At 46.7% G+C, this 13,682-nt stretch overlaps 1 protein-coding gene across 2 annotated transcripts in view; it reads right to left on the bottom strand.

Annotated features, from left to right (window-relative positions):
- Positions 1–3,252: 3,252 nt before the first annotated feature.
- Positions 3,253–13,682, bottom strand: part of LOC129858556 (gap junction alpha-3 protein-like) — a 32,910-nt gene continuing 22,480 nt past the window's right edge. For both annotated transcript variants that reach the window (XM_055927877.1, XM_055927878.1), the window contains exons 2-3: positions 5,254–5,403; positions 3,253–5,119 (exon numbers count right to left, since the gene is read on the bottom strand). In XM_055927877.1, coding sequence (XP_055783852.1) covers positions 4,136–5,119; positions 5,254–5,382 — 1,113 coding nt within the window. In that variant the 5' untranslated portion in view covers positions 5,383–5,403 and the 3' untranslated portion in view covers positions 3,253–4,135. The remainder of the gene's footprint in view (positions 5,120–5,253; positions 5,404–13,682) is intronic.

Below are 13,682 nucleotides of genomic sequence, written 5' to 3'. Positions count from 1 at the left end.
TAGTCCAAGGTAGTGTACTCTACGGTCCCTAGTCCAAGGTAGTGTACTCTACGGTCCCTAGTCCAAGGTAGTGTACTCTATAGTCCCTAGTCAAGGTAGTGTACTCTATGGTCCCTAGTCCAAGGTAGTGTACTCTATGGTCCCTAGTCCAAGGTAGTGTACTCTATGGTCCCTAGTCCAAGGTAGTGTACTCTATGGTCCCTAGTCCAAGGTAGTGTACTCTATGGTCCCTAGTTCAAGGTAGTGTACTCTATGGTCCCTAGTCCAAGGTAGTGTACTCTACAGTCCCCAAGGTAGTGTACTCTATGGTCCCTAGTCCAAGGTAGTGTACTCTATGGTCCCTAGTCCAAGGTAGTGTACTCTATGGTCCCTAGTCCAAGGTAGTGTACTCTATGGTCCCTAGTCCAAGGTAGTGTACTCTACGGTTCCTAGTCCAAGGTATTGTACTCTATGGTCCCTAGTCCAAGGTAGTGTACTCTATGGTCCCTAGTCCAAGGTAGTGTACTCTATGGTCCCTAGTCCAAGGTAGTGTACTCTACGGTTCCTAGTCCAAGGTAGTGTACTCTATGGTCCCTAGTCCAAGGTAGTGTACTCTATGGTCCCTAGTCCAAGGTAGTGTACTCTATGGTCCCTAGTCCAAGGTAGTGTACTCTACGGTTCCTAGTCCAAGGTAGTGTACTCTATGGTCCCTAGTCCAAAGTAGTGTACTCTACGGTTCCTAGTCCAAGGTAGTGTACTCTATGGTCCCTAGTCCAAGGTAGTGTACTCTATGGTCCCTAGTCCAAGGTAGTGTACCCTATGGTCCCTAGTCCAAGGTAGTGTACTCTATGGTCCCTAGTCCAAGGTAGTGTACTCTACAAACCCTAGTTCAAGGTAGTGTACTCTATGGTCCCTAGTTCAAGGTAGTATACTCTATGGTCCCTAGTCCAAGGTAGTGTACTCTATGGTCCCTAGTCCAAGGTAGTGTACTCTATGGTCCCTAGTCCAAGGTAGTGTACTCTATGGTCCCTAGTCCAAGGTAGTGTACTCTATGGTCCCTAGTCCAAGGTAGTGTACTCTATGGTCCCTAGTCCAAGGTAGTGTACTCTATGGTTCCTAGTCCAAGGTAGTGTACTCTATAGTCCCTAGTCAAGGTAGTGTACTCTACGGTTCCTAGTCCAAGGTAGTGTACTCTATGGTCCCTAGTCCAAGGTAGTGTACTCTACGGTTCCTAGTCCAAGGTAGTGTACTCTATGGTCCCTAGTCCAAGGTAGTGTACACTATGGTCCCCAAGGTAGTGTGCTCTATGGTCCCTAGTCCAAGGTAGTGTGCTCTATGGTCCCTAGTCCAAGGTAGTGTGCTCTATGGTCCCTAGTCCAAGGTAGTGTACTCTACGGTCCCTAGTCCAAGGTAGTGTACTCTATGGTCCCTAGTCCAAGGTAGTGTACTCTATGGTCCCTAGTCCAAGGTAGTGTACTATATGGTCCCTAGTCCAAGGTAGTGTACTATATGGTCCCTAGTCCAAGGTAGTGTACACTATGGTCCCTTGTCCAAGGTAGTGTACTCTATGGTTCCTAGTCCAAGGTAGTGTACTCTATGGTCCCTAGTCCAAGGTAGTGTACTCTATGGTCCCTAGTCCAAGGTAGTGTACCCTACGGTCCCTAGTCCAAGGTAGTGTACTCTATGGTCCCTAGTCCAAGGTAGTTTACTCTACGGTCCCTAGTCCAAGGTAGTGTACTCTATGGTCCCTAGTCCAAGGTAGTGTACTCTATGGTCCCCAAGGTAGTGTACTCTATGGTCCCTAGTCCAAGGTAGTGTACTCTATGGTCCCTAGTCCAAGGTAGTGTACACTATGGTCCCCAAGGTAGTGTACTCTATGGTCCCTAGTCCAAGGTAGTGTACCCTACGGTCCCTAGTCCAAGGTAGTGTACTCTATGGTCCCTAGTCCAAGGTAGTGTACTCTATGGTCCCTAGTCCAAGGTAGTGTACTCTACGGTCCCTAGTACAAGGTAGTGTACTCTATGGTCCCTAGTCCAAGGTAGTGTACTCTATGGTCCCTAGTCCAAGGTAGTGTACTCTATGGACCCTAGTCCAAGGTAGTGTACTCTATGGTCCCTAGTCCAAGGTAGTGTACTCTACGGTCCCTAGTACAAGGTAGTGTACTCTATGGTCCCTAGTCCAAGGTAGTGTACTCTATGGTCCCTAGTCCAAGGTAGTTTACTCTACGGTCCCTAGTCCAAGGTAGTGTACTCTATGGTCCCTAGTCCAAGGTAGTGTACTCTATGGTCCCCAAGGTAGTGTACTCTATGGTCCCTAGTCCAAGGTAGTGTACTCTATGGTCCCTAGTCCAAGGTAGTGTACACTATGGTCCCCAAGGTAGTGTACTCTATGGTCCCTAGTCCAAGGTAGTGTACCCTACGGTCCCTAGTCCAAGGTAGTGTACTCTATGGTCCCTAGTCCAAGGTAGTGTACTCTATGGTCCCTAGTCCAAGGTAGTGTACTCTACGGTCCCTAGTACAAGGTAGTGTACTCTATGGTCCCTAGTCCAAGGTAGTGTACTCTATGGTCCCTAGTCCAAGGTAGTGTACTCTATGGACCCTAGTCCAAGGTAGTGTACTCTATGGTCCCTAGTCCAAGGTAGTGTACTCTACGGTCCCTAGTACAAGGTAGTGTACTCTATGGTCCCTAGTCCAAGGTAGTGTACTCTACGGTCCCTAGTCCAAGGTAGTGTACTCTACGGTCCCCAAGGTAGTGTACTCTATGGTCCCTAGTCCAAGGTAGTGTACTCTATGGTCCCTAGTCCAAGGTAGTGTACTCTACGGTCCCCAAGGTAGTGTACTCTATGGTCCCTAGTCCAAGGTAGTGTACTCTATGGTCCCTAGTCCAAGGTAGTGTACCCTACGGTCCCTAGTCCAAGGTAGTGTACTCTATGGTCCCTTGTCCAAGGTAGTGTACTCTATGGTCCCTAGTCCAAGTTAGTGTACTATATGGTCCCTAGTCCAAGGTAGTGTACTCTATGGTCCCCAAGGTAGTGTACTCTATGGTCCCTAGTCCAAGGTAGTGTACTCTATGGTCCCCAAGGTAGTGTACTCTACGGTCCCTAGTCCAAGGTAGTGTACTCTATGGACCCTAGTCCAAAGTAGTGTACCCTATAGAGAATAGAGTACCATTTGGTTCAGACAAAGTGAAAACAGCGCCCTCTGTCCTCAACAGGTTAAAGTGCATCCAGGGTTATTATTCTTCGACACGTAGAAACAAATTAACCATGACATCTTGATTCAAACATGTTTTTACTTGGTCAAATGTTAAATAACATCCTTTTCCCCAATATAGCGTCAGTAACACAACACGTTCAATAACTACATGTCGAATATATCCTCTCATTCTCCAGAGTCTGAAATTCACAAACATGTTCAATATAATAGTTGTTGTATTTAAAGGACGTAATCCTTCTATTCCACGTAGAGACCAGGACCAGAAGGGGTTTCTAAAATAGTTTTTTAGACGTCGCGGTTCGTCAGCTATTATGAAACCCATTTGTCCTTCATAGATCGTGTTTTCAAACGTAACGGTCAATTTATTTGTCCTTCATAGATCGTGTTTTACAAACGTAACAGTCAATTTATTTGTCCTTCATTGATCGTGTTTTACAAACGTAACAGTCAATTTATTTGTCCTTCATTGATCGTGTTTTACAAACGTAACAGTCAATTTATTTGTCCTTCATAGATCGTGTTTTACAAACGTAACAGTCAATTTATTTGTCCTTCATAGATCGTGTTTTACAAACGTAACAGTGAATTTATTTGTCCTTCATAGATCGTGTTTTACAAACGTAACGTTCAAAGTTTATTTGTGTGTCTTACAAATGTAATTTCCCCCCCCAGTGAGTCAAAGCTCTGCCAGCCACCAGGCCACCGGGGGGCAGGATGGCCTCGGGTCTGTTGGACACATCTCTGTTCCAAATGGCACTCTATTCCCTATATAGTGATATACTTTGGACCGGAGCCCTGGACTGTCTCAGGCCTCGGTCAAAGGTAGTGCACCAAATAGGGAATAGGTTGCCATTTGGGACAGATCCCCTAAGAATGCTTTTCAAGCAACATAAGACCCTCGGCAGGAACCCGAGACATCGTCACAGCAACCTAAGCCCCTCTCAGATCTTCAGATCGTCTATTCTGGTCTTGTTGTTGCCGTGTTTAGCAGCGTTACGTCCAGCCCGGGCTAGAGATGGGGAACCTGGCTCCGATCCCCCCCACGTTTCTCCTCCGCCTTTCTTCCCTTTCAAGTCCCCCTCTTCGTCCGGCTGCTTGCTGCCACTCCTCTCCACCGCCAAGTTGTCCCTGTTCTGCTTGAAGGCTGCCTTGTTGTGGTAGGGCTGGTAGGTGGAGTCAGTCTCCTCAGATAGAGGGGACATGTTGTAGCTGGGGACAGGAGGGTATGCCGACTGGACCTGGTAGGCTGGCTGGCCTCCGTGGTAGGGGTCGTAGCTGGGAGCGTAGGGTACTGCCTCGTCCACCTCGCTGGGCTCCTTGGAGTCTGAGCTCAGATCCTCCCGGTGGTACTTGATGCCCTGGCGACACTTAGTGGACCCCAGGTGGTACATCTCTATCAGGTTGAGGAACAGAGACAAAATGGCCACTACTAGCATAAAGATGATAAAGATGGTTTTCTCTGTGGGTCGGGAGATGTAACAGTTGACTGTGTTGGGGCAGGGCGAGCGGTCACAGGTGTACATGGGCTGCAGCTGGAAGCCGTAGAGCAGGTACTGCATGACGATGAAGCCCACCTCGAACAGCGTCTTGAAGATGACGTTGAACACGTAGGTCCTGAGTAGTTCCCCCTTCAGTCGAACCCTACCCTTGTCGTCCCTCACCGGGGCCTTACAGGCCTTGGTCTCCAGCAAGGGTGGTTTATCCCCGGTCCGCTCTGCGTCCTTCTCTCTCTGCTTCTGTTTCTCCTCCATCCTCACCAGGTGTAATATATGACCCAGGTAAATGAGGGTGGGCGTGGAGACAAAGATGATCTGGAGGACCCAGAAGCGGACGTGAGAGATGGGGAAGGTGATGTCATAACAGACGTTCTCACATCCAGGCTGCTTGGTGTCGCAGGTGAACCCCGACTGCTCGTCCCCCCACACCTACCGGGAACACAACGGAAATAACAAGTTGCATTTAAAAAATAAAATACATTTTTAGTGTGTGTATGGTTGTACTCCAATGGCTGACGAAACTCTAAACGTATTTTTAAAGGTGTTAAATCATAATTATTCACCTTCTCTGCTGCGGCGCTCAGGACCAAGATCCTAAAGATGAAGAGGACCGTGAGCCAGACCTTTCCCACTACGGTGCTGTGTTCCTGAGCTTTCTCCAACAACTTCCCCAACAGGTTCCAGTCCCCCATGGTAGTACCAGATTACTGTGGCTGTAGGGAGGGACAGCGAGAGGAGAGAGGGACTAGTTTAAACAGAGACAGCAGGTTCCAGTCCCCCATGGTAGTAGCAGATTACTGTGGCTGTAGGGAGGGACAGCAAGAGGAGAGAGGGACTAGTTTAAACAGAGACAGCAGGTTCCAGTCCCCCATGGTAGTACCAGATTACTGTGGCTGTAGGGAGGGACAGCGAGAGGAGAGAGGGACTAGTTTAAACAGAGACAGCAGGTTCCAGTCCCCCATGGTAGTAGCAGATTACTGTGGCTGTAGGGAGGGACAGCGAGAGGAGAGAGGGACTAGTTTAAACAGAGACAGCAGGTTCCAGTCCCCCCATGGTAGTAGCAGATTACTGTGGCTGTAGGGAGGGACAGCGAGAGGAGAGAGGGACTAGTTTAAACAGAGACAGCAGGTTCCAGTCCCCCCATGGTAGTAGCAGATTACTGTGGCTGTAGGGAGGGACAGCGAGGGGAGAGAGGGACTAGTTTAAACAGAGACAGCAGGTTCCAGTCCCCCATTGTAGTAGCAGATTACTGTGGCTGTAGGGAGGGACAGCGAGGGGAGAGAGGGACTAGTTTAAACAGAGACAGCAGGTTCTAGTCCCCCCATGGAAGTGACAGATCAGAGCCCTGGCTTTAGGGAGAGAGAAATACTAGCTAACCACAGATCACAAATGTGGCTGGAGAGAGAGACCGAAGGGTACGGGGAGAGAGGGTTCATGTCCCACATGGTAGCAAGATCATGGGACAGACATACTAGTTAATGTGTCTGGAGCAGAGAGAGACTAGACTAGTTAATGTGTTTGGAGGAGAGAGAGACTAGACTAGTTAATGTGTCTGGAGGAGAGAGAGACTAGACTAGTTAATGTGTTTGGAGGAGAGAGAGACTAGACTAGTTAATGTGTCTGGAGGAGAGAGAGACTAGACTAGTTAATGTGTCTGGAGGAGAGAGAGAGACTAGACTAGTTAATGTGTCTGGAGGAGAGAGAGACTAGACTAGTTAATGTGTTTGGAGGAGAGAGAGACTAGACTAGTTAATGTGTTTGGAGGAGAGAGAGACTAGACTAGTTAATGTGTCTGGAGGAGAGAGAGACTAGACTAGTTAATGTGTCTGGAGGAGAGAGAGAGACTAGACTAGTTAATGTGTCTGGAGGAGAGAGAGAGACTAGTTAATGTGTCTGGAGGAGAGAGAGACTAGACTAGTTAATGTGTCTGGAGGAGAGAGAGAGACTAGTTAATGTGTCTAGAGGAGAGAGAGAGACTAGTTAATGTGTCTGGAGGAGAGAGAGAGACTAGACTAGTTAATGTGTCTGGAGGAGAGAGAGACTAGTTAATGTGTCTGGATGAGAGAGAGAGACTAGACTAGTTAATGTGTCTGGAGGAGAGAGAGACTAGTTAATGTGTCTGGAGGAGAGAGAGAGACTAGACTAGTTAATGTGTCTGGAGGAGAGAGAGACTAGTTAATGTGTCTGGATGAGAGAGAGAGACTAGACTAGTTAATGTGTCTGGAGGAGAGAGAGACTAGTTAATGTGTCTGGAGGAGAGAGAGATACTAGACTAGTTAATGTGTCTGGAGGAGAGAGAGACTAGTTAATGTGTCTGGAGGAGAGAGACTAGACTAGTTAATGTGTCTGGAGGAGAGAGAGAGACTAGACTAGTTAATGTGTCTGGAGGAGAGAGAGACTAGACTAGTTAATGTGTCTAGAGGAGAGAGAGACTAGACTAGTTAATGTGTCTGGAGGAGAGAGAGACTAGACTAGTTAATGTGTCTGGAGGAGAGAGAGAGACTAGACTAGTTAATGTGTCTGGAGCAGAGAGAGACTAGACTAGTTAATGTGTCTGGAGCAGAGAGAGACTAGTTAATGTGTCTGGAGGAGAGAGACTAGACTAGTTAATGTGTCTGGAGGAGAGAGACTAGACTAGTTAATGTGTCTGGAGGAGAGAGAGACTAGTTAATGTGTCTGGAGGAGAGACTAGACTAGTTAATGTGTCTGGAGGAGAGAGAGACTAGACTAGTTAATGTGTCTGGAGAGAGAGAGACTAGACTAGTTAATGTGTCTGGAGGAGAGACTAGACTAGTTAATGTGTCTGGAGGAGAGAGAGAGACTAGACTAGTTAATGTGTCTGGAGGAGAGAGAGACTAGTTAATGTGTCTGGAGGAGAGACTAGACTAGTTAATGTGTCTGGAGGAGAGAGAGAGACTAGACTAGTTAATGTGTCTGGAGCAGAGAGAGAGAGACTAGACTAGTTAATATGTGGAGGAGAGAGAGACTAGACTAGTTAATGTGTCTGGAGGAGAGAGAGACTAGTTAATGTGTCTGGAGGAGAGACTAGACTAGTTAATGTGTCTGGAGGGGAGAGACTAGACTAGTTAATGTGTCTGGAGGAGAGAGAGAGACTAGACTAGTTAATGTGTCTGGAGGAGAGACTAGACTAGTTAATGTGTCTGGAGGGGAGAGACTAGACTAGTTAATGTGTCTGGAGGAGAGAGAGACTAGACTAGTTAATGTGTCTGGAGGAGAGAGAGAGACTAGACTAGTTAATGTGTCTGGAGGAGAGAGAGAGACTAGACTAGTTAATGTGTCTGGAGGAGAGAGAGAGACTAGACTAGTTAATGTGTCTGGAGGAGAGAGAGAGACTAGACTAGTTAATGTGTCTGGAGGAGAGAGAGACTAGTTAATGTGTCTGGAGGAGAGAGAGAGACTAGACTAGTTAATGTGTCTGGAGGAGAGAGAGACTAGACTAGTTAATGTGTCTGGAGGAGAGAGAGACTAGTTAATGTGTCTGGAGCAGAGAGAGACTAGACTAGTTAATGTGTCTAGAGGAGAGAGAGAGACTAGACTAGTTAATGTGTCTGGAGGAGAGAGAGAGACTAGACTAGTTAATGTGTCTGGAGGAGAGAGAGACTAGTTAATGTGTCTGGAGGAGAGAGACTAGACTAGTTAATGTGTCTGGAGGAGAGAGAGAGACTAGTTAATGTGTCTGGAGGAGAGAGAGGGACTAGTTAATGTGTCTGGAGGAGAGAGACTAGACTAGTTAATGTGTCTGGAGGAGAGAGAGACTAGACTAGTTAATGTGTCTGGAGGAGAGAGAGACTAGACTAGTTAATGTGTCTGGAGGAGAGAGAGACTAGACTAGTTAATGTGTCTGGAGGAGAGAGACTAGACTAGTTAATGTGTCTGGAGGAGAGACTAGACTAGTTAATGTGTCTGGAGGAGAGAGAGAGACTAGACTAGTTAATGTGTCTGGAGGAGAGAGAGACTAGACTAGTTAATGTGTCTGGAGGGGAGAGACTAGACTAGTTAATGTGTCTGGAGGAGAGAGAGACTAGACTAGTTAATGTGTCTGGAGGAGAGAGACTAGACTAGTTAATGTGTCTGGAGGAGAGACTAGACTAGTTAATGTGTCTGGAGGAGAGAGAGACTAGACTAGTTAATGTGTCTGGAGGAGAGAGAGACTAGTTAATGTGTCTGGAGGAGAGAGAGACTAGTTAATGTGTCTGGAGGAGAGAGAGAGACTAGACTAGTTAATGTGTCTGGAGGAGAGAGAGACTAGACTAGTTAATGTGTCTGGAGGAGAGAGAGACTAGACTAGTTAATCTTTCTGGAGGAGAGAGAGAGACTAGACTAGTTAATGTGTCTGGAGGAGAGAGAGAGACTAGACTAGTTAATGTGTCTGGAGGAGAGAGAGAGACTAGACTAGTTAATGTGTCTGGAGGAGAGAGAGAGACTAGACTAGTTAATGTGTCTGGAGGAGAGAGAGAGACTAGTTAATGTGTCTGGAGGAGAGAGAGAGACTAGACTAGTTAATGTGTCTGGAGCAGAGAGAGAGACTAGACTAGTTAATGTGTCTGGAGGAGAGAGAGAGAGACTAGTTAATGTGTCTGGAGGAGAGAGAGACTAGTTAATGTGTCTGGAGGAGAGAGAGAGACTAGACTAGTTAATGTGTGGAGGAGAGAGAGACTAGACTAGTTAATGTGTCTGGAGGAGAGACTAGACTAGTTAATGTGTCTAGAGGAGAGAGAGAGACTAGACTAGTTAATGTGTCTGGAGGAGAGAGAGACTAGACTAGTTAATGTGTCTGGAGGAGAGACTAGACTAGTTAATGTGTCTAGAGGAGAGAGAGACTAGACTAGTTAATGTGTCTGGAGGAGAGAGAGAGACTAGACTAGTTAATGTGTCTGGAGGAGAGAGAGACTAGACTAGTTAATGTGTCTGGAGGAGAGAGAGACTAGACTAGTTAATGTGTCTGGAGCAGAGAGAGACTAGACTAGTTAATGTGTCTGGAGGAGAGAGAGACTAGACTAGTTAATGTGTCTGGAGGAGAGAGAGACAAGACTAGTTAATGTGTCTGGAGGAGAGAGAGACTAGACTAGTTAATCTGTCTGGAGGAGAGAGAGACTAGTTAATGTGTCTGGAGGAGAGAGACTAGACTAGTTAATGTGTCTGGAGGAGAGACTAGACTAGTTAATGTGTCTGGAGGAGAGAGAGAGACTAGTTAATGTGTCTGGAGGAGAGACTAGACTAGTTAATGTGTCTGGAGGAGAGAGAGAGACTAGACTAGTTAATGTGTCTGGAGGAGAGAGAGACTAGTTAATGTGTCTGGAGGAGAGAGAGAGACTAGTTAATGTGTCTGGAGGAGAGAGAGAGACTAGACTAGTTAATGTGTCTGGAGGAGAGAGAGACTAGACTAGTTAATGTGTCTGGAGGAGAGAGAGACTAGACTAGTTAATGTGTCTGGAGGAGAGAGAGACTAGACTAGTTAATGTGTCTGGAGGAGAGAGACTAGACTAGTTAATGTGTCTGGAGGAGAGACTAGACTAGTTAATGTGTCTGGAGGAGAGAGAGACTAGTTAATGTGTCTGGAGGAGAGAGAGACTAGTTAATGTGTCTGGAGGAGAGACTAGACTAGTTAATGTGTCTGGAGGAGATAGAGAGACTAGACTAGTTAATGTGTCTGGAGGAGAGAGAGACTAGACTAGTTAATGTGTCTGGAGGAGAGAGAGAGACTAGACTAGTTAATGTGTCTGGAGGAGAGAGACTAGACTAGTTAATGTGTCTGGAGGAGAGAGAGACTAGTTAGTGTGTCTGGAGGAGAGAGAGACTAGTTAATGTGTCTGGAGGAGAGAGAGACTAGTTAATGTGTCTGGAGGAGAGAGAGACTAGTTAATGTGTCTGGAGGAGAGACTAGACTAGTTAATGTGTCTGGAGGAGAGAGAGACTAGTTAATGTGTCTGGAGGAGAGAGAGAGACTAGTTAATGTGTCTGGAGGAGAGAGAGAGACTAGACTAGTTAATGTGTCTGGAGGAGAGAGAGAGACTAGTTAATGTATCAAACTATATCTATGATCGTATGCTATCCATTCATGTTTATGGTATGTTATTTTTATATCTGCGAATTAACCAATGATATCAGCCCACACCCGGCCATGAATACAGACACCTGTGTGTCCTTTGACACTATATAAACTAGTGAACTGCAGTGTTTGTTATTATACCCTGATAAACTAGTGACTGACTCACAGCAGGAGACAACTATCCTCAACGTGCTGAGTGTCCCTGTCCCTGTCTTTCACTAGACTGACTCACAGCAGGAGACAACTATCCTCAACGTGCTGAGTGTCCCTGTCCCTGTCTTTCACTAGACTGACTCACAGCAGGAGACAACTATCCTCAACGTGCTGAGTGTCCCTGTCCCTGTCTTTCACTAGACTGACTCACAGCAGGAGACAACTATCCTCAACGTGCTGAGTGTCCCTGTCTTTCACTAGACTGACTCACAGCAGGAGACAACTATCCTCAACGTGCTGAGTGTCCCTGTCCCTGTCTTTCACTAGACTGACTCACAGCAGGAGACAACTATCCTCAACGTGCTGAGTGTCCCTGTCCCTGTCTTTCACTAGACTGACTCACAGCAGGAGACAACTATCCTCAACGTGCTGAGTGTCCCTGTCCCTGTCTTTCACTAGACTGACTCACAGCAGGAGACAACTATCCTCAACGTGCTGAGTGTCCCTGTCCCTGTCTTTCACTAGACTGACTCACAACAGGAGACAACTATCCTCAACGTGCTGAGTGTCCCTGTCTTTCACTAGACTGACTCACAACAGGAGACAACTATCCTCAACGTGCTGAGTGTCCCTGTCCCTGTCTTTCACTAGACTGACTCACAGCAGGAGACAACTATCCTCAACGTGCTGAGTGTCCCTGTCTTTCACTAGACTGACTCACAGCAGGAGACAACTATCCTCAACGTGCTGAGTGTCCCTGTCTTTCACTAGACTGACTCACAACAGGAGACAACTATCCTCAATGTGCTGAGTGTCCCTGTCCCTGTCTTTCACTAGACTGACTCACAGCAGGAGACAACTATCCTCAACGTGCTGAGTGTCCCTGTCCCTGTCTTTCACTAGACTGACTCACAGCAGGAGACAACTATCCTCAACGTGCTGAGTGTCCCTGTCTTTCACTAGACTGACTCACAGCAGGAGACAACTATCCTCAACGTGCTGAGTGTCCCTGTCTTTCACTAGACTGACTCACAGCAGGAGACAACTATCCTCAACGTGCTGAGTGTCCCTGTCTTTCACTAGACTGACTCAAAACAGGAGACAACTATCCTCAATGTGCTGAGTGTCCCTGTCTTTCACTAGACTGACTCACAACAGGAGACAACTATCCTCAATGTGCTGAGTGTCCCTGTCTTTCACTAGACTGACTCACAGCAGGAGACAACTATCCTCAACGTGCTGAGTGTCCCTGTCTTTCACTAGACTGACTCACAACAGGAGACAACTATCCTCAATGTGCTGAGTGTCCCTGTCCCTGTCTTTCACTAGACTGACTCACAGCAGGAGACAACTATCCTCAACGTGCTGAGTGTCCCTGTCTTTCATTAGACTGACTCACAGCAGGAGACAACTATCCTCAACGTGCTGAGTGTCCCTGTCTTTCACTAGACTGACTCACAACAGGAGACAACTATCCTCAACGTGCTGAGTGTCCCTGTCTTTCACTAGACTGACTCACAACAGGAGGGCCAAGATCAAAGGAGTATCCCAAGCTGCTCTCTCTGTGTGTGTGTGTGTGTGTGTGTGTGTGTGTGTGTGTGTGTGTGTGTGTGTGTGTGTGTGTGTGTGCGCGCGTGCGCGTGCATGTGTGTGTCTTCACACCTCTGACTACAGGGCAGGTAGTGACTCAGACAGGTTTATGTTACATTTAGGATTGGGTATATTTGGAGTGTGGACAGCAGGACAGCAGGTTGTAGCCAGGGATAGTATAGAGAGAGGTCTGTGTGTGTCTAGAGACTAGAGCCAGTCTAACAGTCATTACAGACTGTAGGAATTAGACAGTATTTAGTTATAACTAGAGACTAGAGCCCGTCTAACAGTCATTACAGACTGTAGGAATTAGACAGTATTTAGTTATAACTAGAGACTAGAGCCAGTCTAACAGTCATTACAGACTGTAGGAATTAGACCGTATTTAGTTATAACTAGAGACTAGAGCCAGTCTAACAGTCATTACAGACTGTAGGAAATAGACAGTATTTAGTTATAACTAGAGCCAGTCTAACAGTCATTACAGACTGTAGGAAATAGACAGTATTTAGTTATAACTAGAGACTAGATCCAGTCTAACAGTCATTACAGACAGATAGTAGATATTATCCATTACTGAGTTTGGACTGTAAGCAACAGGTTTAACAGGGGAATCAGTTGGTGCGATTGATGCTGCTACTGTACGTTGTGGGAAAGAGCAAACGATCAAGGACCGTTTCCACTTCTGTAATACAACCAAACCATACCTGCATATAACTTTTCAACACCGGGGTTCATTCAGAGTCCTCAACACTGTAATCATTTACATCTGATACGTTACTCATTTAGAGTACCTATTCAACCTCTCAAATAATGAGAATTAGTAGAGAATAAAATATATATTTCAGAATTTTTCACAATATATTTCAAACTGATTTTCATACTTGGTATTCGGGAGGACTCTTACCATGATGTGTGTTGTGTTTCTGTGTTACGGGGCCAAGTCCCCACCCTTCTGTGTTACGGGGCCAAGTCCCCACCTTTCTGTGTTACGGGGCCAAGTCCCCACCTTTCTGTGTTACTGGGCCAAGTCCCCACCCTTCTGTGTTACGGGGCCAAGTCCCCACCTTTCTGTGTTACGGGGCCAAGTCCCCACCTTTCTGTGTTACGGGGCCAAGTCCCCACCTTTCTGTGTTACTGGGCCAAGTCCCCACCTTTCTGTGTTACGGGGCCAAGTCC

This window comes from Salvelinus fontinalis, chromosome 6 (genome assembly GCF_029448725.1).
Source record: "Salvelinus fontinalis isolate EN_2023a chromosome 6, ASM2944872v1, whole genome shotgun sequence".
Taxonomy (NCBI): Eukaryota; Metazoa; Chordata; class Actinopteri; order Salmoniformes; family Salmonidae; genus Salvelinus; species Salvelinus fontinalis.
The sequence above is the reverse complement of the archived record's forward strand: the minus strand, read 5'-3'. Positions and strand labels throughout refer to the sequence as shown.